Source organism: Marmota flaviventris, chromosome 2, assembly GCF_047511675.1.
Source record: "Marmota flaviventris isolate mMarFla1 chromosome 2, mMarFla1.hap1, whole genome shotgun sequence".
Lineage (NCBI taxonomy): Eukaryota > Metazoa > Chordata > Mammalia > Rodentia > Sciuridae > Marmota > Marmota flaviventris.
The window spans coordinates 93,011,038-93,037,887 of NC_092499.1; the positions used below are offsets into that span (position 1 = coordinate 93,011,038).

A 26,850-nucleotide genomic window follows, 5' to 3' on the forward strand; every position below is an offset into this window, starting at 1 on the left:
TGCCGGCTAGAGTTTTCCTGTTCACCTGGTAGAACCGAGGTAGGGCCATGATACAGTCCATCAGCTTTTGGCGGCCTAAGTTGATAAGCATTGTGTTCTGGCCAGTGTTCAGAAAGTGAATCTGTAGGGTTATCAACCTGGTAAGGCGGTGACAGTGCAGGGCCTGTCGTACACAGGAGTCCTGAGAGATGAGGGTAGAGAGAGGCACAGACAGAAGATTTATTAACATCTTTTATGTGAACCCTCCAACTGTAGTCACCCATTCTGCTCTTGCTTAACCCATGACACCATCCCTACCTTCACTTGAAAAACCCTAGGGACCCAAAAAGAAAAAAAATTATATTGCAGACACCAACTTCCAAGGCCAATCTGGAGTAAGACTTTGTAGTTACCTTGGCATAACTCTCTGCTGCATCTAGCATCAGGGTCAGGGCCTTCAGCAATAGCTGCTTCAGCTGGAGTCCATCCTTTAGGTTGTCCTCTGCTGAGGATAAAAGACACTTGCTGAGTCTAACTGCTCCTAAGGTAGGCTGTTCTTGCCCACACACAGTGATGGTGGGGGCTAGAAGAGAAACATCCCAGCTGTGTTCATAGGGAGGCAAGTGTCTCAGGTAAAGGGTGTTGGGCCAGAAATATACATTCTCAGTAGAACTTCACTATGGAGGATTTAGTGCCCCTGTAGTTCACTTCTCTCTGGAACATCCAGGAAGGCTTATGTGGCATAACCATAGTTCCTGATGGATACCATCTGCCTGGCTGAGGCTCCCACAGTGATAAATAGCCACCTTAGCTTCTAACAGCCAATCTCATGAGCTCTTACCCTTGGCCCTAAAAAATCCCTGGTTAGCAGCTTTGTGACCTTGCTCACCCCAAGGCTGAGAATCAATCAATTTCAGTTGGATGCAGGCAGCTGCCTCATGGTTCTCTCCGATCTCTCGGCACATACTAAAGCACAGGGCTATCATGTTGTGCTTTTCACTGTCTCCAGGGCGGCACCGTTTGATATAATCCAGCAGGGCTGTCTTCAGGGTACCACTCTGCCAAAGGGAGGAAAAAGGGAATACCATGGTCTCAATGAGGGATTACAAGGCAGGCAGAAATGGCTGAATCCCTTAGTTCCCAAAGTTCCGAAAAAACTACCAAGAAGGAGAGGGGAAGGTATTTGGGGGGTGGTATTAACCCAAATTACATTGTTCTGTTGTGTGCTTGTACAAATATGTAACAACAAATCCTACTACTGTATAATTATAATGTACCAATAAAAATAAGGAAAAAACTCCCAAGAAACAAAAAAAAGTGAATAATTTAAACTATTCTCAGTATAAGGAAACAGGCACATACTTTTTTGCTGCTGGGAATATGAGCAGTAAAGCCTTTTAGAAGGGAGAAGCCTTAAAATTTAATATATATGCATGCAAATGCTGACAATTTGATTTCTAGACATCTATCCTAAAGAAAGAAGCAGAGGAAAGTGCTAAAATGAATGTAATACAGATACTTAAGAGCGATTAATTAGAACTACTACAAATACCCAAAATAAGAGCCATTAAAAAGTGATATAGAAGATTATCTGCTGATTTGACAGTTATAGTTATGCTTAATGTTAAGGGGGAATAGGAGGCTGTTTCATATCTTTTAAGCTTAATGTAAGTTCTGTTAAAATATTTACGTAAATATGTATGTATGTGTTGGGATACATGTGCAGGCAAAGGGCATATACCAAATTGTGAGCAGTGGCTGTCTGCAGATAGTGGGTAGACAGTGAGGATTTTTTTCCTGTTGTTTTTCAAGTGTCTTACATGGAATTTGCATTACTTTTGTAATCAGGAAAAAAGTTATTAAAAGAATATTTAAATGCAGAAACTGCCTCAAAAACCATTTTACAAACCTCTGGAGGAATTCTGAAGATGTACCTATGTCTAATACTTGTTCTTCTCCCAGTGGCTGGACCAGTCTGTTGGTCTGTTTTGAAACTGGTCCAAGATTTTTTTTTTTTTTTTTTTGGCTTTCTTTTAATCTTTTTTGGCTGGCCTGGGCTCTCAGAAGCCAAAAGCATATTCTTGGGTTTTAACTCTTAAGAGGTGAACTAGGCAAAGGCAGTAAATCAGCCAAATGTATGATTTGCAAACAGGCTGTGTGAGTGTTATACCTGGTGACAGCATGCTGGGAACAGACAGGTTCGCAATCCCAAAGACAAGACCTGACTCACGTCTTTACTTCCATGCCTCCTTTCTAGTAGATATAAATGGCTCAACAGCTACAGGCCTTTGTATTCATTCCTCACTTGACTCTCAGCAACATTTTTTCATGGTCTCCTGAAAATCCTACACTCAAGAACTTCAGACACAAACTTGAGAACTGGACACTCCATTTTTAGCATGCCTCTCAGGAAGGATTTTGTCCCTGCCAGGGAAGGCTTACTTTAATTTTATGAGTAGAGGCAGGTGACAGGCCAAGGTGGAGAAAAAACTTTTTCTTCAATATTTGGTATCAACATTATCACTATTTTGTCTGAACTGTGTAATTCGAAACCACTGAGGTCCCTGATCCCAACCCTGCAAATTCTAGGGGTCAATGCTGATTGGGATTATTCCAGAGAAAAGCCAACTCCTGAATGTTGGTGGTACTATGTCATCCTGGAGCTCATGACTTCAAACTTACCGGATCTAGCTTCTTCCTCATCAGCACTTCGAAGTAGTGCTTTTTATGCAGCAAATCAAATATGTATGTCATCTCATTGTACCTTCCAATGCCAGTGAGGAGACGTACCTAAGGGGGAGGGACTTGTATCAGCATCACCTGGAGGCTTTATTGTTTTGTTTTTTGTACCAGGGATTGAACCCAGGGACCTTAACCATTGAGTTACATTCCCAACCCTTTTCATTTTTGAGACAGGTGTCACTAAATTCCTTAGGGTCTTCCTGAGTTTTGAGGCTGGCTTTGAAATTGCAGTCTTCCTGCTTCAACCTCCCAAGTCACTGGAATTACAGGTGTGCTACTGCACTCAGCTCACCTGGAGTTCTGAACTATACCACTACTCCGCGCCCCCCATCAGTTTGGCTTCTTTAAGGGGCAAAGTTCCACAGGATGAAGGGCTAATAGCCAGGCTGCCCTACCTAGCTCCCTCCCATGCACCCAACAAGGGTCTTCTCTGTTGTCTCTAATTATGATTAACCCATATGTCCCACCATCCTATACAGGACACCTATAAAAACTTAAATTGAGCAATTTTATTAGTGTTCTATAAAATTTTATAGATTTTCAGGCACATGTCTATAATCCCAGCTACTCAGGAAGCTGAAGCAAGAGAATTGCAAGTTCAAGGCCAGTCCCAGCAACTTAGATCCTTGTTTCAAAATAAGGGATAGGGATGTAGCTCTGTGTCAGAGCACCTTTCAGTGAGTTCAGTACCACTTTTTTAAAAATTAAGGGTTTTTATCAGTAGGACATAATAGAAGTATTGTGGTACTACTATTCTCTAGGGCAGGTTGTTTCTCTTTACTCTTCATTACAGTGGCCTATAGGCTTCCTCAGCTACCTGGATTGTATAATTTAGGGAGGCACATGAGGCTGGAATTGTTAATTCATTTCAATTCATAGATAAGAAGAAGGTCTAAACCTTGTTTTGGGGAGAAATGGTGCTGTTGAACTTCTAGAAAAGTTAACTGCCCTGTGTGTGTGTGCAACAGCTCTGGAACACGGCAGGGATCCTTACTCTTTGCTTCTTTGGCACAGTCTCTAATTTTGTCAGACATCATCACTTGGGTTAGAGGGTTGGGCTGAATCAGTAGGATCCAGAGAGGAATTGCCTCAGCCCATTTTGGCTCTGAGCTGGCCCCTAGCTACCTCAAGTCAGAAGATGAGAATGAGGGTGCTACTCACCACCAGTCCATACTCTTCATTGGGAGCCAAGTGGTTATCTGTGAGCATCCGGGCAGCCTGTAGGACTCGGATGATGCCTTCCATGTGGCATGTCAGGCTGAAGCAGTGATGGGCCAGGATCAGGAGCTCTGTGGCTGGGAGAGTGAGACAATGCTAAGACTCAGACAAGGTTATGAGCCCTGACAACCCACTGTTGAACTCTGCCTGGCAGGATTCAAAGGGCCTGGCAGACAAGAGGCCTGTCTGGAGAGAGGTCTCTCATTAGTCCACTGAGGGCCCTGATCTCATCAGCTCTAGCTCTGGGACAATCCTCTGATGCCTAGATTTTATTCTCGGTAATAGCACAGGGATTACCTCTATCCTTAAGGTAGTCAAGTAGTGGCCATTTCTCCAAAAGGTACAACATGTGGGAAAAAGGGATCCTTGCTTTCTGAAGACTGAGAAACTTTCTGCAGACAAACTAATGGACTTTTTGCCAATATAAATCAAGATATTCTCTCTGTATCTCAGGTATTCTAGCTTTCTAGATTGGTGAAAGACTAAATTACAGCAGATCTAAAATTATTACCCATATTAATTGTGAGTACAATTAAAAGGTAAAATGGGGAAATATTTGCAATGTTGAGAATTCCCAGCCTTCATACATTCTGTGCATTCTTAGCTGCTACTTTTCAAAACCTATTGACTACTGCGCACCGCTAATAGCTCAGGCCTTAGTTTGGACATTTCCTGTAGAAGTCTATCTTGGCCCCACAAGCCCCAGAGATGAACTTGCTCACCATATCCCAGGTCCTTCCACTACCTGGCATATAGCTGGTACTTAGTAAATAGTCCTGGGCTGGCTGAAGAGAGAGATAAGAGGCTACTTTTAAAGTGAAACTGTTCAACCTTTGAAAAATCTCCTGTATCTCAGAAGCCTTAGCTTGAATCAAGCTGGGCACTGTGCACAACTGTAATCCCAGTAACTAGGGATGCTGACTGCAGGAGGAATGAAAGTTTAAGACCAACCTCAGCAACTTAGGCCCTAAGGACTTAGTGAGACCCTGTTGCAAAGCAAAAACAAAGGGGGTGGGGGCAGGGGGTGGAGTTGTGGCTCAGTGGTAGAGGCACTGGGTTTGATCCTCATCACCACATAAAAGTAAATAAAATAAAAATATTGTGTCCATCTATAACCAAAAGGGGGGCGGGGCTGGGGATGTGGCTCAGTGATTAAGCAACTCCAGGTTCAAATCTTGTTTCAAAAAAAAAGAACAATACTTGAATCAGGATCTTAGGGATATAATCATGTATGTGCACAGAGAACGCCACCTATAAGGATCTTCATCAGAGTGTTTAAAACAGCAAACACTGGATACAATCTAAAGGTACCCTAAAGAATAAAATTTTTAGTTACATGAGAAATATTGTATAAACACTTTTGTATAAACATAAGAAATATTGTGTAGACTTTTCAATGTCATGAAAAATGTTAAATGATAGCATATGCATAAAGTAAAAAAAATTATAATCATTATACCCCAGTACAAGGTCATTTTTAAATTTTTGGTACCAGGGATTGAACCCAGGTGTGTTTAACTAAGCCACATCCCAAGCCCTTTTTATGTTTTGAGACAGTTGCTCAGGCTGGTTTTGAACTCATGATCCTCCTGCCTTGGCCTCCCCAGTTGCTGGGATTACATGCATACACCACCATGCCCAGCCAGTATAAAGCCATTTTTTACAAAAGAAAACTCTTAGTCTTGCATAGAAAAAGATCAGAGAAACCATATTACTCAGTTATATAATGAACTAGACATATGATGAGCTAGACATACTTGAAAATGAGCATACTTTGGAATCACAAACTGGATACATACATCAGCTCTGCCACTTAGCTATAAATTAATCAGAAAACTTACATAAGCTTCAGTATCCTCCCTTCTAAAGTGGGGACAAGTTATTACCCTACTGTGCAGGGTAATAACAAGTGATTAAAAGTTACCATTTTGTGTGTGATTGTTTTTAGAGTACTTTTCCATATCTTCTAAATTTTCTTCAATGAACTTAACAGTTTTCTACCATGAATTTATACCCATGCTGAAGGCTAGGTATACAGAACAGGAGGAACAAGGATCCAAATCAGGTTTTGGAGAGACTGACCCTGGGAGACCTGTTTAGGACCTGAAACATGAAAGAAAAAGGCCAGGAACTTACTGCAAGACAGTTCCCCATGGGGAACAGAGGAAATCTTATCCAACAACTTCATGCCTAACAAGGTCCGGTCTTGACACAGCATGGTCAGCTGAAGAAATGTCTGACTTTCCTCTGCTGGGCTGAACATCTGCTTATGTCCTGAATGGAAAGATATGGAGACAGGCACTGGATTTGCCTTAAGACTTTAGTTGGGAAAGGGACAAGAGTGTGCCCTCAGAAGACCCACTCTGTCTAGGCCTAGGCATCAGGAGGTTCATCCTGACACAGTTCCCTGGGTAGTTTTCCTGCAGCTGGGCTCAAAAACCTTTACCTAGTGGTCATTTTACAAGATAAAAGGAGTGCTTTAGTTCAGAAAAGAGGCAGAGCTACTCCAAAGCATGATCAGAAAACAATATACAAAGTGTAATTTGTTCTCCTGAAAGTACAATTTAGAAATCTGAGGGACAACATATAGGATGTAAATGAGCGTAGCATCTCAATCCTTAATGCTGGGAACTTAAGAATGCTGTCTAAGAGGCTGGGAGGCCTGAAGGACAAGGCACCTGTTCCCTCTGATGGGGTCAGCAGCTCCCGTGTCACCTCTTCAGCCACGAGTTCAGCCACAGTGTTTGGCTTGAGGCCCTGGGTGCTGATGAAGGCCTGGGCTCGTTTACATCTGTCAGGCTGTTGAGAGGACAAGATTGCTCGAAGCATGGCCTCACCATCGTGGGCAGCAACTTCTGTGTAGGAACAGCCCAACTCCTGAGAGGAAGGCAAAGCTAAAGTCATTTTTAGGAGTCAGGAAAAGATAACTCTTCCTGTAATGTGATGTGGACAGACTCCATTGTTTTCTGAACTTAAAAAACCCTCACTATGAATAAGAATCTTAGAAGAAACAAGTACAGTTTTCTAATTCTATCTTTTCACCAAAACCAGATCCAAGCAAAAGAAAGGTTTATCATCAGAAAGCATAAGGTGACTATCTCTTGTCAAACACTAATCTTTTCAAACATGATAAGAACTGGGCATGCCTGTAATCCCTTGGGAGGCTGAGGCAGGAGGATCCAAGCTCAAGGCCAGCCTCAGCAATTTAGCAAGACCCTGCCTCAAAATCATAAAGGACTGGGGATGAAACTTGTTGGTAGAGCACCCCTGGTTCCAATCCTCAGTATTGCAAATAATAATAATAATAATTCAAGTGGAATAAAATGCAAGAGCACCTTCCTTGTTTCCACAGCAGCAGCAAAGCCACAATTTTCAAAGATTTTAACACTCGTCTTTATTTCTCTCATTCTACTTTCTACCGTTTTTTCCTCAAACCACCACACGGCCAGATAATTCCTGGCTGTTCTGGCTCCTATGTTTATAGTTGTTTATACTACATATGGAATGCTCCAAACAACCTTGAAGCAAAACCTAAGACATGAGGTCTAGAAGGGACTCTTCATGTTCGAATCATATTTATAGATGAAGAGCAAGAAGCAGCCCTTAGAAGTAAAATGCTTTGCGCTAGCTTTCTGGTTGGCTGAGCCAGAAAGGTAGGACTCAAACTGCCCTGGCACTTGACCTGGTGTCTTCCCTGTTACTACCCAACAATGGGCTCACAGGGGTCAACAGCCTGACAAGGGCTCTATGCCAAGTTATGATTATCATCTGAAGGGCTAATGTGGCAATGTTCAAAATATCCCTACTACTTCCCACTTCTCTTCCTCTTACAGGGAGTCTACTGTGCCCTCCCCACCCCTTTTTGGCACATACCTTGGCAAGTTCATACAGACAGAGGACCTGCCGGCAGTAGTTCTTCCCATAGAGGCACTTGCTTGTCAGAATTTCCAGATTTGTCACCACCTCATCACCTGAAGGCACCATCACAAATGACTGACTATCCAAACTTGAAGCTGGAAAGCAAATACAAGACTGAGGGGGCTCTCACCTGGTAGGTCAAGGCCTCTCCCAGCTCCCTGTGACTGCCTGTGTGTGTGTGCAACTAGTGCTCTGTGCTGCACTCCATGGCTCTCCTCAGTCAGGGAGGGCCCCACTTTGCTGCCTTCCAGAAAATACCAGCCAAGTTACTTCAGACACTTTACGCTATAAGACTCAAAGCCACCTATGGAATGCTATAGAGATCAGCACCAAGATGCCTATTAGATTCCTTTAAACATACTCCCATTTCCCCTCATGTCAAACAAGTCACCATGTCTACCTGACTATCTCTAAAACATCTCCCCAGTCACTGCCTAGTAACCCTGCATCTGAAAGGCTGTTGCCTTCTGCTGCCAGCCACCATTCTCCCGTGTCAATCTTCCACATATTCATTTCTAAAATGCAATTATACTTTAAAAGTATAATAAAATTTGGGGCTGGGGTTGTGGCTCAGCGGTAGAGCACTTGCGTAGCACATGCGAGGTTCTAGGTTCGATTCTCAGCACCACATAAAAATAAATAAAATAAAGGCATGTGTCCAACAACAACTAAAAAAATTTTTTAAAGTATAATAAAATTAAAACCCATTTCTGATTGGGGAAAAATAGTCCTGGTACTGGGTTTGTGGCTCAGTAGTAGTGCACTGGCCTTGGGTTCAATCCCCAGCACTTCAGGGGAAAAAAAAGAAGCTTAGCCTAAAAGAGAAGAAAACTTTTACCAAATTTTAAAAAATTATCTATTAGGAAAAACCAGAATATTTATGCAACTTTCAAAGGGCAAAAACAAAACAAAAATTTATATGTATAATAAAGCACTGTTAAATAAATCGGGATACATCCATACAGTAGAATACTCTGCAGCCATTAGATGGGGTCAGTCCACTGAGTGCACGCCTGTAATCGCAGCAGCTTGAGATGATCGTGAGTTAAAAGCCAACCTCAGCAACAGTGAGGTGCTAAGCAACTCAGTAAGACCCTGTCTCTAAATAGAATACAAAACAGGGCTGGGGATGTGGCTCAGTGGTCGAGTGCCCCTGGGTTCAATCCAATACCAAAAAAAAAGAAGGTGTCAGTCCATCTATATGTGCCGAGAGGAAAACAGGTAGATCAATAATATAATCTCATTTTTGTAAAAAATAAATACTGTATGTGCACTTGGTACTTGCACACAGAAATTAATGCATACCAAGCCAAGTAAAAGATAGTTATTCTGGGTAATTAAATGGGCATGGCATTGAATTCATTTTTTACTGCTATTTGTTTCACTAAGCATGTTAAACTTTTGCATTTAAAATATTAAACATTATAAGAATATGCTTTAAAGACAAATAAAATGTTATTACTATTCATCCTTCACTGAAGGGTTCAGTTCTAGGCAAGTTGGAATAATCATTCACCCTGTCTCTCCCACTGAATTAAATATAAAATCTGGACACAATGCATGCATTGGTATATAAGAATCTTGAAAAGTAAAATCTCACAAATCCAAGATAATCAGAATTACCATCTTCTCCTCTGGTAGCCTCAATGCAGAACAGTGTGATGCCTAGAACTGAGCACCTGAGGTGGAAAAATGGAGGAAGGGAAGAGAAACAGCCAGTGCACAAGAGCACTCAATCTCTGGAAAAGCCCTCTAGCACCAGTTCAAATGTGCAGAAAAAGGAACTCTTCATTTTCATGTTCCCTTACTCTGGGGCTCCCAAGCAACCCCTTGGCAATGGTGGCAAAGGCTGCAGTGGCAGCTGAAATGGACCAAAACCCAGAGAGAGAGGGGAACCTTCTTTTCTAAGCAGAGGTGCTCTGGACTCAAGAGGGTCGAGAAAACACTTGTTTTGCATTACTCTTCTGTCACTTGGCTCTGAACGTGGACAGAAAAGCCAGAGAAGTGCAAGACAGAATAAGGCAACTAAACATTTATTTGGTTTTTAGTCACAAACCTGAAAAGGGAGGCCTCAAGGAACCAGAAAATACCTGGAGAAGCCCAGGAAAGCAACCCATCAAGTTTTCTGAACTGCAGGGTTCACTATATGCTTCTGATCCCATCTGGCTATCAAAGTTACTGAGAATTGAATTAATCTGCATATCACTACTCAGATCACACACTAACCACTGGGTTGCATACATACATAAAATGGATCTGAAGAGCATTGCTAAGGATACGGAACTGATATTGGAACTGCAGCCCTCAGAACTCACCCTGAATCTAACCAGGTCTTTTAAAAAATATGGACATTGTTGACAGGATTTGTACAAAATCCAAAGTCTTAACAGTATATCTGAATAATAAACTATTCAAAATATCCAGGATAGAACCCCCCAAATTGCTCAAATATGAAAAAACAGGAAAATCTCAATTCACATGAAAAAAGATGAGAGCTACCAGCTAGCATAAAATGACACACATTGAAATTATCTGGTAGACTTCAAAACAGCTATTACATGAATATTCCAGTAAGCAACTAACTATATATGCTCTTGAGACAAATTGAAATATCAAATTCTCAGCAAAGAAATAAAAATGTAAAGAATAGGAATTTTAGAACTGAAAAACAATTGAAATTTGAAAATAGAAGTAAAGACAACTCAATTACAGAATGGAAATAACAGAGGAAAGGGTTAGTGAAATGGAAGACAAAAGTGAGGTATGGTGGCACACGCCTATAATCCCAGGTACTTGGGAGGCTGAGGAAGGATTGCAAGCTTGAGGCCAGCCTGAGTGATTTCATGAGATCCTGTCTCAAAATAAATAAAAATGGCTGGAGGTATAGCTCAGAAGTAGAATACTTCTGGGTTCCCTTTTCTGGGAAAGGAAAAAAAAGGGTAGGGGATACTTTACACCCCATGAAATCAGCATTAGCCCCCACTACAAAGGACAAAAATATTATAAAGAAAATTACAGATCCGGCCGGGGTTGTGGCTCAGTGGTAGAGCACTTGCCTACCATATGTGAGGCACTGGGTTCGATCCCCGGCACCACGTACAAAATAAATAAAATAAAGGTATTGTGTCCATCTATAACTAAAAAATATTTTAAAAAGAAAATTACAGATCAATATTCTTCACGAACATAGATGCAAAATCCTCAACAAAATAGCAAACCAATTCCAACAATATATCTAAAAAATCATTCACCAGGCAGGACCACATGGAATTTTATCCTGGGAATGTAAGACTGTTTCAATAATCAAAATCAATTAATGTATTCTACCATATTCATAATCTAAGGGGGGGATGCCCTTAGATTAGATTTGTTGATGTGATCAGATCAACATATGCAAAAGAAAAAGACAAAATTCAACAGTGACTCGTACCAAAAACTAGGAATAGAAAGAAATGCTTCAACATAAAGCATACCTTAGAAAAACCCATAGCTAATATCATACATAGTGATGAAAGACTGAATGCTTTCTTCCTAAGACAAGGCAAGAATGTCCACTCTTATCCTTCTTACTTGCTTTCTTTATTGCACTGAAAGGCCTGGCCAGTACAATAAAGCAAAAATAAGAAACAAAAGGCATAGAGACTGGAAAAGAAGAAATAAAATTGTTTCTATGTGCAGATGACAGGATTTTCTATGTAGAAAATTCCAGGAAAGCTATAAGAAAATTCCTAGAAAAGGTAAGTTTAACAAGGTCATATGATACAGGTTAACCTAAAAATCTACCTTTTTCTATTTATTATCAATGTACAATTAAAATATATTTATTTGTATAGAATAAATTTAAATGAACTAGCTGTAAGTCAGATGAATTCCAACAATAATATATAAGTAGTTAGAAGATAGGTGTTTCTATTTCATTGACTAGTTAATTACCTAGTTTATATATTACCTGGGAAAAAGTTGCTGTCCCCTTAACTTAGTGTAACTATTGTGCCACAGGGGTCTCTTCCTTCTTGGAGAGAATGTCAGCAGCATCACTGGGGACTCAGGTAAGTTTGATCTCCTATACTTACTGCTTTGGACTTTCCTTAGAGGAATGCCAGGCTGCTCCTCTTCCGTAGGCAGCTCAGCACCTTGTAGAAAAGCATAAATCTCAGGGTGCAGGTCATCCATACCAGCTTCCCCTGAGGCCAGTGCTCTGCAGTGCAATACCAAGGCAACATCTTGGTTATAGAAATGAAAATACCGGCATACTCTACTTGCTTCATGCACACAGCCATTATCCAGGAGGTGCCCAATCAATAAGTTTAGTGACTCCTGCTCCTTCCAATTCAATCTATTCTCGCATGTCTCTCTGGATGGAAGGCCATTAAGTTCTAAGTATTTTGATGTGTTCAAAGCAGCCACCTTGGAGAAGGAAAACTCACTGGCTAAGCTATCAAAGGAAAGTTCACCACTAGTTGAGATCTGTCGAGAAAATCTAGGCTCTATTTCCTCCTGATTCCCTGTGAAGTTGTGCTGGGTAATGCGACAGATCCAAATCTGCTTCTCCAGTTCCTCCAGCTTGTCCAAGGGCACTGGGTCCTCCTGGGCAAGCCAGTGTCCTGCCAGGGTGAGCAGCAAATGACGTTCCTCAACACTGCTTCGTCCAACTGGGTGCTCAAAGGCCACAAGGGCTTGGTCAGAGAAAAAGGAAGAAGCTGCTTTATTTGAAATGGAATTTTTCTTAAAATTCTCATGACATTTTTTCCAAAAATCAATTCTTGCTTGTTTCAGGGACCACTGTTCAATGTGTTTTAGTGTCTGCATTTCTTGTGTGATCTGTAAAATTTAAAAAGTAAGATTTAGCCTTTCCTGAATAAAGAAGCATCATAAACATTAATGCTCCCTAAGTATACCATACTTGCTAAACTCAAATCAGAGAAAATGGAATTTCACTATAGATAACCCTGGAGATTTTCTGGAAAGTTAAGGTATAAAAACCAATTCTCAATTCATATAACCCAAATGAACTTAAAAAGGAAGCTATCTTATATTTTATTCTATTCAAAGAAAAATAGTTGCAGTATATCAATCAGGCCTCACATTTAAAGCATACTTTCTTCAGAAATGAACATCCTAGCTAATCCACTTCTGAAAAGTAATGTTTGTGTTAAAGGTAGAAAGCCCCATTACCTATAAACTGCCATCTCTTTTAGTTCTCTGTTCAACACTGGTTTAAAAAGCTAAGATCTGAATAAGTTAAAGGACTAATGATACCTCTTTAATAACCAAGTTGTCCACAGGTAACTCAGCTAATTCTGCTACCTTCCTGGCCAAAGCAAACTGTCCATCCATCTGCAGTCTTTCCAAAATCGATCTACATTCATGCTGAAAATTCTCAGTGCTGTAGCTGGTAATAATTACATGATTAATGGCTATGGATGTATCCTTCAAAATTTGGCTAAGGACACACAGCTTCTTCATATCTGGACCTGTGCCAAAGAGAAAAAGATACAAATACTTAACAAAATGCTGCTATAGTGTTTAAAAAGTTATGAAAAATCAAAAAATATATGTTTAAAGGAAAAATAAAAATTTATTTTTTACTCTGATTGATTAGCAGAAGCCATGGGGTAGGGGTAGTTCCTAAATGTCAAAAAAAAAAAAAAGACTTGGCCTGCAAAATTCTAAACAGAAAAGTTTGGTTTAAATTGCTTGCCCTATAGTAAGAATGTTACAAATTGGCATATGAATTCAATCTATGCATCTGGCTTTATATACAGGGCAGAGGTTGGGAATCTTAGATATAGTAGCAATGCAATAGTCTTGAGAAGATTTTAGCCATTTGCTCAGGCTAATCCCATCTTTGAATTTTTCTCTTACCTTCATCAAATTTGTCAAATTTCATCAAATCAGCCATCAAAAAAAAAAACCCAACAACTTTATTTATTTATTTATTTATTTAATGTGGTGCTGAGGATCAAACCCAGTGCCGCATACATGTGAGGCAAGCGCTCTACCACCAAGCCACAGGCCCAGCCCTCAGTCATTTTTTTCATTCACTGCAGACAGACATCCTGGGGAATCAAGACAAAGAATGTGCAGGGCAGTAGAAATTGCAGCTGGTCAAGAACCCAGGTTTGAATTTGGCACCCTGTATTCAGAATGGAACATCATTTGCTCCTCCTTACATTTATCTACTTAACAATGGAGACTCAGCTGAGGTTTTCCTAATGTCCCTGGAAATTATTATCCTAGTAAAACTAAGAATTTTCCAAAGGGCCGGGGGTGTAGCTCAGTGGTAGAACACTTGCCTAGCATGTATGAGGTTTGAACCCCAAAGATTCAAAACTAACCAACCGTCAATTCTCTCACAATAATTTACGCGGCTAAGGTTTGCGTCCACTCACAAAAACTCTACGCAGAGCCTAATTATGTCCTCATATAGGGAGGGGAATGAGAAACATGCCATGTAGGCCATTTCCAATGCCAGTTGCTGGGCAATGGTCTGATATAAGCAGATTATTGTGTAACCCTGCACAATAACCAATGTACAATATGGGCTTGCTGGGTTTCTTTGCTGCCATCATGTAGTACACAGGCTTTGAAAGAACATATTTCTGTTCTCTTAAGCAGATACACAATACACACACACACACACACACATACACACACATGACACAAATATTCTATAAAAATAGAATATGAATAAAAGTATTATAGTAATGGTTAACAATGTAGTCAATCCTTGTAATTATTAAAAGAAATTACAAATCATGGAAAATTACAGGAAATTCATTTCAGGAAAAATTAAATCACTACAGATCAATGAAAACATCTATCTCTTCATCTGGTCTGCACAGTACTGCGTTTTGGAAACACTTCTTTCAGTCATCAAACCAAAAGCCTACAACACTTGGCACGGAGCCTAGCATTCTGCCAGTGTTCCATGCAGACCTTAGCTTTCCAGCTGAACATCCATGAGTTTAAATGTGAAAATATAACCCTAGTAGTGAAACATTAGAATATAGTATAAAGGAACAACATCATTCAACAAAAATTTGAAATTAAGTGATTGAGAGAGTAAAGTAGCATTTGTTTAATTCAGTCAGCAACAAGCTTAGAGAATGCCAACATCTAGAGGAATTTGTAATAAAATTAAGCATGATGTGTCTGAAATGTTCAAAATAACCCCACCCACCACCCCATACTGAGGGTTGAATCTAAGGATGCTCTACCACTGAGCTACAACCCCAGTTCTTTTTATATTTTATTTTGAGATAGGGTCTCACTAAGTTACCCAGGCTGGCCTCAAACTTGCCATCCTCTTGCCTTAGCCTCCTGAGTTGCTAGGACTACTAGTGGGCGCCACCAAGTGTGACCTTCAAAATGAATCATGCATTCCTAAAACAGAGCTTGTGATCTTGAGCAATGATGACATGTTAAGGTTACTTGCCAGAGAGAACGGCACTGACACTTTAGTGTAAAGGCATACCAGGGGAAAATGCAGCTATTTGACAACAGCTTAGAATAAGATGACTGGTTATATTACTACATTAGATGGCACTGTACTGAAACTTGAAGTTACCTGTAACCTCTTCACACTCAATTATGAACCATAAATATAATGTTATACATCTTTATTTCCTAATTGCCCTCCTAAAATAATTTCAAGATTAAGGAAATTAACTTTTTTTTTTTTTGGCAGTAGTGCTGGGGATTGAACCCAGGGCCAACTGAACTAAATCCCCAGCAATAAGGAAACTAATTTCTTAATAGCAAATTCAGGGTAAGAACTCTTACCATCAGAGAAGAGATGCTGTACTCCAACCAACAGCTGTAAGAGCTTCCCCAACTCGTACTGTGTCTGACACTGCTGTGGCATAAGCTTCAAAAGGAAACACACCTGATCCTTCAGCCATGTGGCAGGGATGATAGGGGGGACCCTAGTGGCCTTTGTGTAAAGCTGTGGGGGGAAAAAAGGAGAGGTGGGCTCAGGGAGATTGGCTCACAGGAATAACAAATCAAAACATCCAAATTTGGAAATGAAAGCCAAGACACCCTAAAAAGTGACTTCCTATCAAAAAAGGAGATGCCTGCACCAGGTTCTTTCCAAATGGCAGGCAATGGTAATGGGGCTCAGAAGACAGGCAAAAACAAGCCCTCCTTAGCAGCTTTACACTTTATCCCTTTATGGGAAGTTCCTATATAGAGTTGTATGTATGAAAGTCAAGAGTCCTACAGAATTCAACACTAACTATGGAATTCACTCCTAGAAGGTCCCCTCAGTGACTATCAAATTAACAGTCCTGTGAGTTGTTATAACCAGCCATGTTTCCCTTGGCAGCTTCTTTAGAAAAAGATCTAGGCTTGCCCTCAAGTTCAAAAGATTTTGAATTCATATTATGAAGACTTCTTAGACTTGCTAACCATTGCTGAGCTGGTTCTACTACATACTTGGCTGGTACACAATATCTTTATTTATTTTTTTATGTGGTGCTGAGAATCGAACCCTGTGCCTCACACATGCTAGGCAAGCGTTCTACCGCTGAGCCACAACCCCAGCCCCAGATGACATTTTCATTAAAGGATTTCAATAAAATGCCTGGGTTTATATCATTTCGGCCATATGCTAAAAATATTAATGAGTCTAAGTAGCAGGCTGTATTTCTACAAGAAGGTGTGACAAAGAAACTGGACCTGAGACTGAGGTGAGTGGTGCTTTCCCATATAATGCTTCTTTTGTCACTTCATTCCTGATTTTCATTTGGCCCATAGGTTTGTATTATTTGAAAAAAAAATATGAAAGACTAATATTTGGTCCTTAGTCTAGCTTCATAATTCACTCTAGACTTACACAACATAATAAAAAAAATACTGGTGTTTTTGTGTAATAAAGTCTTAACTCCCTGCTTTCAATAGATAGATAGACAGATAGACAGATAGATAAGCACCAAAAACTTATAATTCTTTAGGTCTGGGTTAGGCCCTAATCTTGGTTGGAGATGTCTGCATACCTCTGACCACTTTGTAAAAGTCACTCTAAAACATGCCCTAATGCTTTTTGGCTGTGCTGTAGATTTTTAGAAGCACGTTATTCCCTTTAATGAAATGTCCAAGAATGCTAAGATTCTTAAGGAATGCCTTATAAAATCCTATATCAGGGCTGGGATTGTGGCTCAGCGGTAGAGCACTCACCTAGCACATGTGAGGCCCTGGATATAATCCTCAGCAGCACATAAAAATAAATAAATAAAATAAAGGTATTGTGTCTAACTGAAAAAAAAAATTCTATATTACATTACTGCTCTCTCCTTATTGCTACCTAGAATTTTCTTCTCTACCTACTTCCCTACATCCTATGTGGTCTTACCTGACCATTTCTTTCTTTCTTTCTTTCTTTTTTGGTGGGGGAGGTGGGTGGAGGTGGTAATGGGGTTTGAACTCAGAGCACTCAACCACTGAACTACATCCCCAGCCCCCGCCCCCTTTAAAATTTTTTTGGTTTTAGTTGTAGATGAACACAATACCTTTATTTATCTTTTTATGTGATGCTTAAGATCAAACCCAGGACCTCACACATGCTAGGTAAGCCCTCTACCACTGAACCACAGTCCCAGCCCCTCAGCTCTTTTTTTTTTTTTTTTTTTTTGAGAGAGAGAGAAAAATTTTTTTAATATTTATTTTTTAGTTTTCGGCAGACACAACATCTTTGTATGTGGTGCTGAGGATCGAACCCAGGCCACACGCATGCCAGGCAAGCGTGCTACCGCTTGAGCCACATCCCCAGCCTCTCAACTCTTTTTTGTATTTTATTTAGAGACAAGGTCTCACTGAGTTGCTTAGCACCTCGCCATTGCTGAGGCTGGCCTTGAACTTTCAATCCTCAGTCTCCTGAGCCTCTGGGATTACAGGCATGTGCCACTACACTGTTTTTTTCCTTTCTTAAAAAAACAAAAAAATTTTTGGGGGGTGGTTTGGTACCAGGGATTGAACCCAGTGGCACTTACCACTGAGCTACATCCACATCCTTTTTTATGTTTTATTTTGAGACAGGCTCTCCCTAAGTTGCTTGGGTCTTGCTAAGTTGCTGAGGCTGTTTGTGATCCTCCTGCTTCAGCCTCCCAAGCCACTGGGACTACAGGTACGTGCCATCGTGTCCCACTCTTCCTCTCTTAAATTTTAATAGTGATTACCTGATATCCTTTTTTTCTTGGGGAGGGGGGATTTTGCCCAGGTGAGCATCAAGTGATCACCCTGCCTCAGTCTCCTAAGTAGTTGGGACTACAGTCTACACCATTGAGCCTGGCTTACCCTCTACCTTAAAGGAAGATCATTCTACTTCTGGAGAGACTCAAATGGGATGACATGAGATGATAGAACACTAGAGTTGGCTTATTATTAGCTACTATTCCCACTTAGATTTTGTTACTACATGTTTTCTACATCCCTTCTGGTGGGACTTTGATTCTCAGAAAAACCACATCTATTCTTGATTATTCTGAGTGTCCTTATTAAAATCAGTTGGGATTAGGGCATTAGTCCTTAGCTTTTACTTAATTAATTGTTTACCTTACTCCGTTGCAGACAGAATTGGTTAAAGGAAAAAAATAATGGAAGGAAAGGGCTAAGGCAAAGATGGGAGCAGATGCACTCCTTCTCCAGGGGAGGATAGGTAGTCAGGTAAGAATATGAAGGTACTTAGGAGGACCCTCCACAGAGAGTAATAGGTTGAGGAAATTCACATATCTAGTTCCTCTGATTTAAGAGCTCTAACCTTAGTCAAATATCTGACTCAGTATTTTCAAATATATAACCTTTATATCTTCATTACAATTTAAGACCAATATGACTCAGAAAAAAAGCCTGTACTGTGGTTCTACCTGATGTATTTTTTGAGTGGAAGAGATAAATACTTTTGTCTCATGTACATAGAACTCTTTGGGGGTATAAAAGGCAGAAGTACTGCAAGCCCCCAACTAGAACTAAGACATATTCCCCCCCTTCCTTTCTTATAACTTTACAGGGTTAATAAGCTTGGCATGATAAACAGGCCCCAAACAAGCATCTAACGAGGTAACCCCTGAAATTGACCATATATTTCAGAAACATTTAGACAGTGACTTCCAGAAGTATTGAAAGAAAACATTTTCTGTCACAGTGAATACAGCACACTTTCCCTCATCTGGAGAACATTATTAACAAGGCAGAAGAGCAACACTCAATATTCTGGAGCTATCCTGGATTGGCAAAAGGTGGCCCACATGCCACCACTCTTGTTTTGTGGGCAGAGCACAGACTATTAATCCTTTTCCCATTGAGCTTGGCTGCAGCACCAGGATATTAATCACAGTAGTGCATTACATGAAACCTCCCTTCATGGCAACTGATGAGATAATATAAGAGAGCCCACTACAACTCCTGTCCTGGCTTCCCCATGTCTGCACTGGTGCAAACGATATAATTTGAATTATACCAGATAACCACTATCACCCTGCTACTCCATCCCAACTACCAGTAGACAACCAACAAACCAGCCAGTTTCAGATCAGTGAGAAAAAGCACTATAATTCCAACTTACAGTTTCAAGGTTCTTCTGGAACTCCAAAAGTTTAGCTTTGGCTTCCTTATAATTCTTGAAGAACAAACATAGTTCATACATCTCCATCATCAGGAGTAATGGGGAGTCCTTTGGAAAAGAGTTTGAAATCATAAAATCCTGAACTTGATATTTTCTCAGTGAAAAATGCCAACTAACAGGATGTTAGGTGCTATTAGTAATAGCTTCATAGTAGAATTAAGTCATTTATGTGTGTGTATGTATGTCCCCCTCCCACACCAGGGATTGAATCCAGGGGCACTTAATCAATGAGCCACACCCCCAACCCTTTTTTATTTTTTTATTTTGAGAGGAGGTCTAAGTTACTTAGGGTCTTGCTAGTTGCTGAGGCTAGCCTCAAACTTGCAATCTGTCTGCCTCAGTGCCCTGAACTCCTGGGATTACAGGTGTGTGCCACCATGCCCAGCAAATCATGTGTGTTCAAGAAGGAAAGTTAAATTTATATTTCCTTTTCCTTTTGGATAACAGACACTAAGGCTGAACACAATTAACAAATCCATTTTCTGTTTATTCTATATTTGATCTAATGCACATGGCAGAAAACACTCTACTAGTGATACCACAGTGTCTCCAACATACACTCCTGGACAATGGGCTTCCCTCCTCATCACTCCATCACTTTCAGCAAGAGTTGGAGGGTCACAGGACAAGAGTTTGGGTGGGATCAGAAAGTAAGAGTTTGAACTATGAGTATGCCACATATTAAGGTATTATAAATTCTTGGATAGGTTACTTAGGTTCTATGAGCATTAGTTTACTCGTCTGTAAAATGAGGACACTACCACTTCATAATATCCTCACATATTACTTTTGTATTGAAATGTATAGTACTAAGAAAATGTATATAAAGCACTGTGCTAAATAAATGATAGGACTGGGGGTGCAGCTCAGTTGTAAAGTGCTTGCCTAGCATATGCAAGGACCTGGATTCAATCCCTAATACCACACAGAAAAAATAATAAAACAATAAAGTAACTCTTACTACCTTAAAGAAAAGCTGGAAAGCTCTGATGAGAATTTTGCTCTTCTGCCTTTTTAATAATGTTCTCCAGATGAAGGAAAGGTCCTCAAGGTCCCAGGTATGGTCCTCTATTGAGCCCTGAATGTGTCCCACTGCTTCAGCTGCAACACTATCCTCCACAGAAGTAATGATCCAAACACAGAGACAAGGAATAGCACTGGCATCCTGCCCATTGGAAAGAAATTTTCAAAATAAAATAACAGGGCCTGCATTACCTAACATGTACAAATGCTACAGATGGATATTTCCTATTTAGCAAAAGTCACCAAATTAGTTTGAAAGATTTACAAATGTAACAAACTCTAATGAACAATTAAAGAACTATTAATAAAATATCATGCAAAATGAGGAAGATCAAAAGGCCAAGAAGACAGAAAAAGAGTTAGAATGCTCTTCACTGATATGCCAATAACTATGAATCATGTACCCCTTCTCTGCTACACAAGGTGCTAAAGAAGCAGTGGTAGTCTGACTACCAAAGTGTCTGCCAGAAAATCAATGCTGCCAGTTCACTGAATGTCAAGGTACAAGGAAGTGAACAAATGTCCCAAAGGCCGAGCTGCAGAAGCACAAAAAATTTCAGTGATCTTGGAAACATGCTGGAGACTGTCATCATCACAAAACTCTGATTACCAGTGTTCCTTGTCCCATGTTACTTTTTCTATTGTTCTCTAGGTCTTAATTTAAGCTTCTCATAATCTTCACCTGAATACACGAAGCCAGGACACTGAGGATAGGAGCCTGCTGTTTCAATGCCTCAGTCAAGAGCCAGCGCCAGGAATCTGGCTCCTCTGAGCACTGGAGCAGAGTTTCAAAGAAATTTGTCATCTCTTCTTTATTTCTCTGGAGTTCCTGGGGGCACTCGTTGCAGATTTGATCACTGTCCACTATAGAACTGGACACTGATGGAAATTTCTCAAAAGCCAACTTTAAATGGTCTTGAAGAACTGGGCTGAAGTACTGGAGAAGGGACTTCACCTGGAAATCATATTAGATGATTAAAACAAGAAAACCAACTTTCAGGGGCTGGGGTTGTGGCTCAGCGGTTGAGCGCTCGCCTCACACTTGCGAGACCCAGGTTCGATACTCAGCACCACATAAAAATACATAAGTAAAATAAAGGTATTGTGTCCAACTACAACTAAAAAATAAATAAAAGAAAAAAAAAAAGAAAACCAACTTTCAGTTTCAGGTAAAGCTAAACAACTTATATAAAAGTGTATGCAAAATTATTCTTTCTCACCCTAAACTCTATCAGAGGTAATCATATAATTTTACAAAGCTGTCTGTTGCCTTTTGAGTAAAATTTCATATTCAATCTGGAGTAAAACACTCTTTAGCATTAATGACTAGTCCATTCTCTGATGCCAACCCACTGAACTCTTAATAAAAACCAATGTCATATCAAACAAAAGCCAATATCTACACAATAAAAGAATACCATCTTCTAAGAAGCGTTCCAATTTCCTCTTGAGTTAATAGCCAACAATCATGACTTACCTCCTCTGGTTGGAAGTTATGGAGTTGGCTGTGAATAATAAACTGCAGCCAATCATTTGCTTGGGCACATTCTCGAAGGTAAGATGTGCTCAGTCTCATATTATGGAGCCTGCAGAATTGTATCACTAATGCCCACTGGCTGCTAGATTCACTGGATAATCTATAATCAGAATTAGGAATGGGATGGTAGAGGAAAAAAAATCTTATTAAAATCTAGCATTAGTCTGAAACTGGAAAATTAGTAAAAAATAAAATAAATACAATCACAGTGTACTTTCTAAAAAGTTTTTAGAACTGGAGATGTAGCTCATGTTTAGCATGTGGCATCCCTGGGTTCAATCCCTAATGCTACAAAAAAAGAAATGCCAATATTTATTGGGTATAAAGCACCTCTTCATCTCTAAAGAGGAAATCACCACTGGCAAGTTAAATCCATTCTCCATTTATTTAGTGTATGCTATATGCCGAATGAGTAAAAAAATCAGGTATAGGGGGATTTTAGTGAAAATACCAAATGTACTAAATGATTAGGTCAACAAAGGTTGGCACAGTTTATTAGAAAAGAGGTTGCAAACACAAACCTCTTCATTTCATGCTGCTGAATGTTATTCCATGTACCTTCTTCTAAGAGAACAAGCAATTCTTCTAAGGTGGCCTTTTCATCATCTGCCAGTTTAGATAGTTTTTCAGCTATAAGAAATATACACACAAAAAAAGTATGAGCTAGGCATGGTGGCACATGCCTGTAATCCCAATTGCTCAGGAGGCTGAAGCAGGAGGATCATTTGGGCCCAGAAGTTTCAAGCCAGCCTGGGCAAAACACACCCACACACATACACACATACACACCCACACACACCCATATATTTATATAAAATAACATTTATTTATATATTTTATTTATATGTGTATGTGTAAATATATATCTGCATATCTAAATATATTATATATATATATATATATATATATGAATGAAATGCAGGCAGCTCCTATTGAAGGTATGTGAAAGGACGATATATATACACACACCCTGACTCAAAAAAAAAAAAAAAAAAAAAATAGAAAAACAGCTGGGGATGTGGCTCAGTGCTAAAAATGTCTGTGGGTTGAATCCCTGGTACCAATAAATAAACAAGGCAACAAATAAATAAAAATCAGCCCCATAAAGAAAAAGAGCTATACCTAAAGACTCTCTGATAAAGCAGTACTGAGCATCTTCATTTCTATACTTGTAGCTTAAAATTATATTGGCTACTTTCATATCAACTCTGAGCTTGAGGCTGTCAAGGCCAAGCAATTCCAAGAAACACACACAGGCAGCTCCTATTGAAGGTATGTGGAAGGACGAGAGCCCTAAGACATAGGCCTCCTTGCCTACTTGCTGGATCCTGAAAAAGAAAGGAACTGAAATTACTTAAGCACATAAAATCTATCTCACCAGGAAAAGCAAATGGAATTACACTGGTAACACTACAGTGCCAGACATGTGATTTTTTGACCCCTACCTTTCCCTTTTTGCACCCCTTGTGCACATTCATTTGGGTTTTAGGTAATTTTTTTAGTTGTCTTCTTTCTTCATAGCTCCCATACCCTTCGGTATATCTTTTCCAAAAGCACCTACTCAGTTCGCATTATTCTTGCTTCCAACTTCACCCAGAAAACAGCAGAACTTCAAAAACCTACCAACTTGTGATCTTATTGATTATGAGTATGTATCCAAACTACCAAAAAAATTAATAGCACTTGAAGTTTGACATTTTGAAGCACATTTCAGAAGACTCAAATAAATGCACTGTGTGTGTGGAAAATGTTCTGGAAAGATGCACATGACATTATCAACCATGTTTACTACTGGAATGGGAGATTTGAGGGACTTCTTTCATTTTCATTTTAATGAACTACTTAATTTGCCGTAAAAAATGTATTCCTTGCCAGGTGCTGTGGCGCACACCTGTAATCCCAGTAGCTCCAGAGGCTGAGGCATGAAGATTGCTATTCAAAGCCAGCTTCAGCAAAAACGAGGTGCTAAGCAACTCAGTGAGTCCCTGTCTACATAAAACGAAAAATACGGCTGGGGATGTGGCTCAGTGGTCGAGTGCCCCCAAGTTCAATTCATTCTAGTACTGAAAAAAAAAAAAAAGCATTTGTTAAGTAGCAAACCAAAAAAAAAAAAAAAAATCTATATTTAGCTGATTATATTGAATACATTGTCCAATTCTTTTTTGGCGGGGTTGGGGTGGTACTGAGGATTGAACTCAGGGGCACTTGACCACTGAGCCACATCCCCAGCCCTATTTTGTATTTTATTTAGAGATGGGATGTCACTGAGTTGCTTAGCACCTCACTATCGCTGAGGCTGGCATTGAACTTTCCATCCTCCTGCCTCAGCCTCTCAAGCCACTGGGATTACAGGTATGCACCACTGCGCCTGGCACATCACCCAATTCTGTACTTAATAAAAGTGAATTATATTGGGCTGGGGCTCAGTGACAGAGCACTTGCCTAGTATGTGTGAGGCACTGGGTTCAATCCTTAGCACCACATAAAAATAAAGGAATTCTGTTCATCTACAAGTTCAAAAAATATTTTTAAAAAGTGAATAACATAAGATCTTAATATATAAACTTCATATCTCAGAATTCTTCTAGAGTAACTGCTAATACTCAACAAGCTCCCATATAATTTTAAAATAAATCTACCTTTTAAGATATATTTTTATCTTTTCCCCCATTAACAAAAATCAGACACTAAATGCCCAAAACTTGGTACACCAAGAAAAGCACAGTGAGCCAGGCACAATGATGCAAACCTGTAGGAGGCTGACGCAGGAGGATCACAAGATTAAGGCATACCTTTATTTGGCTTTTAGGGAGCAACATAATGAGACCCTGTACCAAATGGAAGGAGACCCTCATTGTTACACAAAATTACATACAAGATGAAGTGAGGGGAAAGGGGAAAAAAAAAAAAACAAGGGGGAGAAATGAATTACAGTAGATGGGGTAGAGAGAGAAGATGGGAGGGGAGGGGAGGGGAGGGGAGGGGGGATAGTAGAGGATTGGAAAGGCAGCAGAATACAACAGACACTAGTATGGCAATATGTAAAACAGTGGATGTGTAACTGATGTGATTCTGCAATCTGTATACGGGGTAAAAATGGGAGTTCATAACCCACTTGAATCAAATGTGTGAAATATGATATGTCAAGAACTATGTAATGTTTTGAACAACCAATAATAAAAATTAAAATATATATATTAAAAAAATTTAAGAAAATAATAAAAAAAAGGGCTGGCAATGTAGCTCAGTGATAAAGCACCATCCCTGGGGTTCAATCCCCAGTAAATGCAAAAACAAACAAACACAACAAAGCAAATCATTGTCCAAAAATAAATATTGTTGCCAGATGCAGTGGCACATGCCTGTAATCCTAGTAATTTGGGAGGCTGAAACAGGAGGACTGCAAGTTTGAGACCATCCTCAGCAATTTAGACCCTGTCTCAAAAAGTGCTGGGGATGTGGCTCAGTGGTTAAACACACCTGGGTATCACTGGTAACAAAACAAAAAAAGTAATCATTGTTGCCAGGTACAGTGGTGCACTCCTGAAATCCCAGGGGCTCAGGAGGCTGAGGCAGGAGGATCTCGAGTTCAAAGCCAAGCCTCAGCAAAAGCAAGGTGCTAAGCAACTCAGAGAGACCCTGTCACTAAATAAAATACACAATAGGGCTGGAGATGTGGCTCCATGGCCACATGCCCTCAAGTTTAATCCCCAGTACCCCCCCGTCCCCCCAAAAAACACAATGTTAACTGTGGTATGTTTCTAGTATTTTTTAAAATAATTTGTTTAGTTGTAGATGGACAGAATACCTTTATTTTATTTATTTTTATGTGGTGCTGTGGATTGAACCCAGTGCCTCACACATGCTAGGCAAGCGCTGTACCCGAGCCACAACCCCAGCCCAGTTTCTAGTACTTTTAAAAATGTATTTGTAAAATACATAGATGTGCCTCTTTTGGTTTGTTTTTACAGTATTGGGGATAGAAACCAGGTGTGCTCAACCACAAAGCTACATCCCAGACTTTTTTTTTTTTTAATTTTTAATTGTAGATGGACAGAGTACCTTTTATTTATTTATGTGGTGCTGAGGCTTGAACTCTGTGCCCCACACATGCAAGACAAGTGCTCTACCACTGAACCACAACCAAAGCCCCCCAGTCCATTTTTTTTTTTTTTTTTGGTGGGGGGCGGGTACTGGGGATTGAACTCAGGGGCTCTCAGCCACTGAATGACATCCCCAGCCCTGTTTTATATTTTATTTAGAGATGGGGTCTCACCAAGTTGCTTAGAACCTTGCAATTGCTGAGGATGGGTTTGAACTCACGATTCTCCACTGGGATTACAAGTGAGCGCCACTGCACCTGGCCCTCCAGTCCTTTGGGGACAGGGTCTCACTAGGTTGCTAAAGTTGGCATCGAACATGGTTATCATCTTGCCTCAGCCTCCTGAATCACTGGGATTATAAGTGTGGGCTGCTGCACATGGCAAATATGTGTTTTAGAGTACAAATTAAGTTTTAAATACTCACAGCTGTTTGGGATTCTTGCTCTTGATTAACTCTTGGATCAGAAAGGTACCAAATGCAAAAGATGGGCGTCCGTGAAGTAAGTAGTAAGTAAAATTCAGATGTTCCACTATAGCATATTTATTCACCAGGTCAGGGCTAGAAAAATGCGGGAGATGATTTGATGCATCTGGGGGAGAAAGTGATGCAATATTAATTCTTTGCACTTCATCATGTTTAATTTCAGATTTGCATATGGAAAGCTTAATTCTCTTTTTGTAGGTACTGGGAATTGAACCCAGGGCCT

The 26,850-nt window shown here is 40.0% G+C and overlaps 1 protein-coding gene and 1 long non-coding RNA gene across 4 annotated transcripts in view; one reads left to right on the plus strand and one right to left on the minus strand.

Moving 5' to 3' along the window:
- Positions 1 to 26,850, minus strand: part of Spg11 (SPG11 vesicle trafficking associated, spatacsin) — a 75,745-nt gene that overhangs the window by 1,962 nt on the left and 46,933 nt on the right. The window contains exons 21-38 of one of the 3 annotated variants that reach the window (XM_027925110.2): positions 26,568 to 26,733; positions 23,163 to 23,368; positions 22,562 to 22,670; positions 21,981 to 22,140; positions 21,186 to 21,458; positions 20,445 to 20,645; positions 19,421 to 19,528; positions 15,643 to 15,805; positions 13,117 to 13,331; positions 11,931 to 12,678; positions 7,813 to 7,952; positions 6,618 to 6,816; positions 6,076 to 6,213; positions 3,883 to 4,016; positions 2,662 to 2,769; positions 869 to 1,037; positions 393 to 481; positions 26 to 181 (exon numbers count right to left, since the gene is read on the minus strand). In XM_027925110.2, coding sequence (XP_027780911.2) covers positions 26 to 181; positions 393 to 481; positions 869 to 1,037; positions 2,662 to 2,769; positions 3,883 to 4,016; positions 6,076 to 6,213; positions 6,618 to 6,816; positions 7,813 to 7,952; positions 11,931 to 12,678; positions 13,117 to 13,331; positions 15,643 to 15,805; positions 19,421 to 19,528; positions 20,445 to 20,645; positions 21,186 to 21,458; positions 21,981 to 22,140; positions 22,562 to 22,670; positions 23,163 to 23,368; positions 26,568 to 26,733 — 3,482 coding nt within the window. Of the gene's footprint in view, positions 1 to 25; positions 182 to 392; positions 485 to 868; positions 1,038 to 2,661; positions 2,770 to 3,882; positions 4,017 to 6,075; positions 6,214 to 6,617; positions 6,817 to 7,812; positions 7,953 to 9,480; positions 9,537 to 11,930; positions 12,679 to 13,116; positions 13,332 to 15,642; positions 15,806 to 19,420; positions 19,529 to 20,444; positions 20,646 to 21,185; positions 21,459 to 21,980; positions 22,141 to 22,561; positions 22,671 to 23,162; positions 23,369 to 26,567; positions 26,734 to 26,850 lie in introns of those variants that run through there. The other 2 variants (XM_071608211.1, XM_071608212.1) reach the window with 2 other exon arrangements.
- LOC139704722 (uncharacterized) lies at positions 7,903 to 21,934 on the plus strand. The gene is made up of 5 exons (XR_011706669.1): positions 7,903 to 7,990; positions 11,857 to 11,906; positions 15,548 to 17,753; positions 17,896 to 17,983; positions 21,156 to 21,934. It is a non-coding gene; the product is annotated as an uncharacterized lncRNA (long non-coding RNA).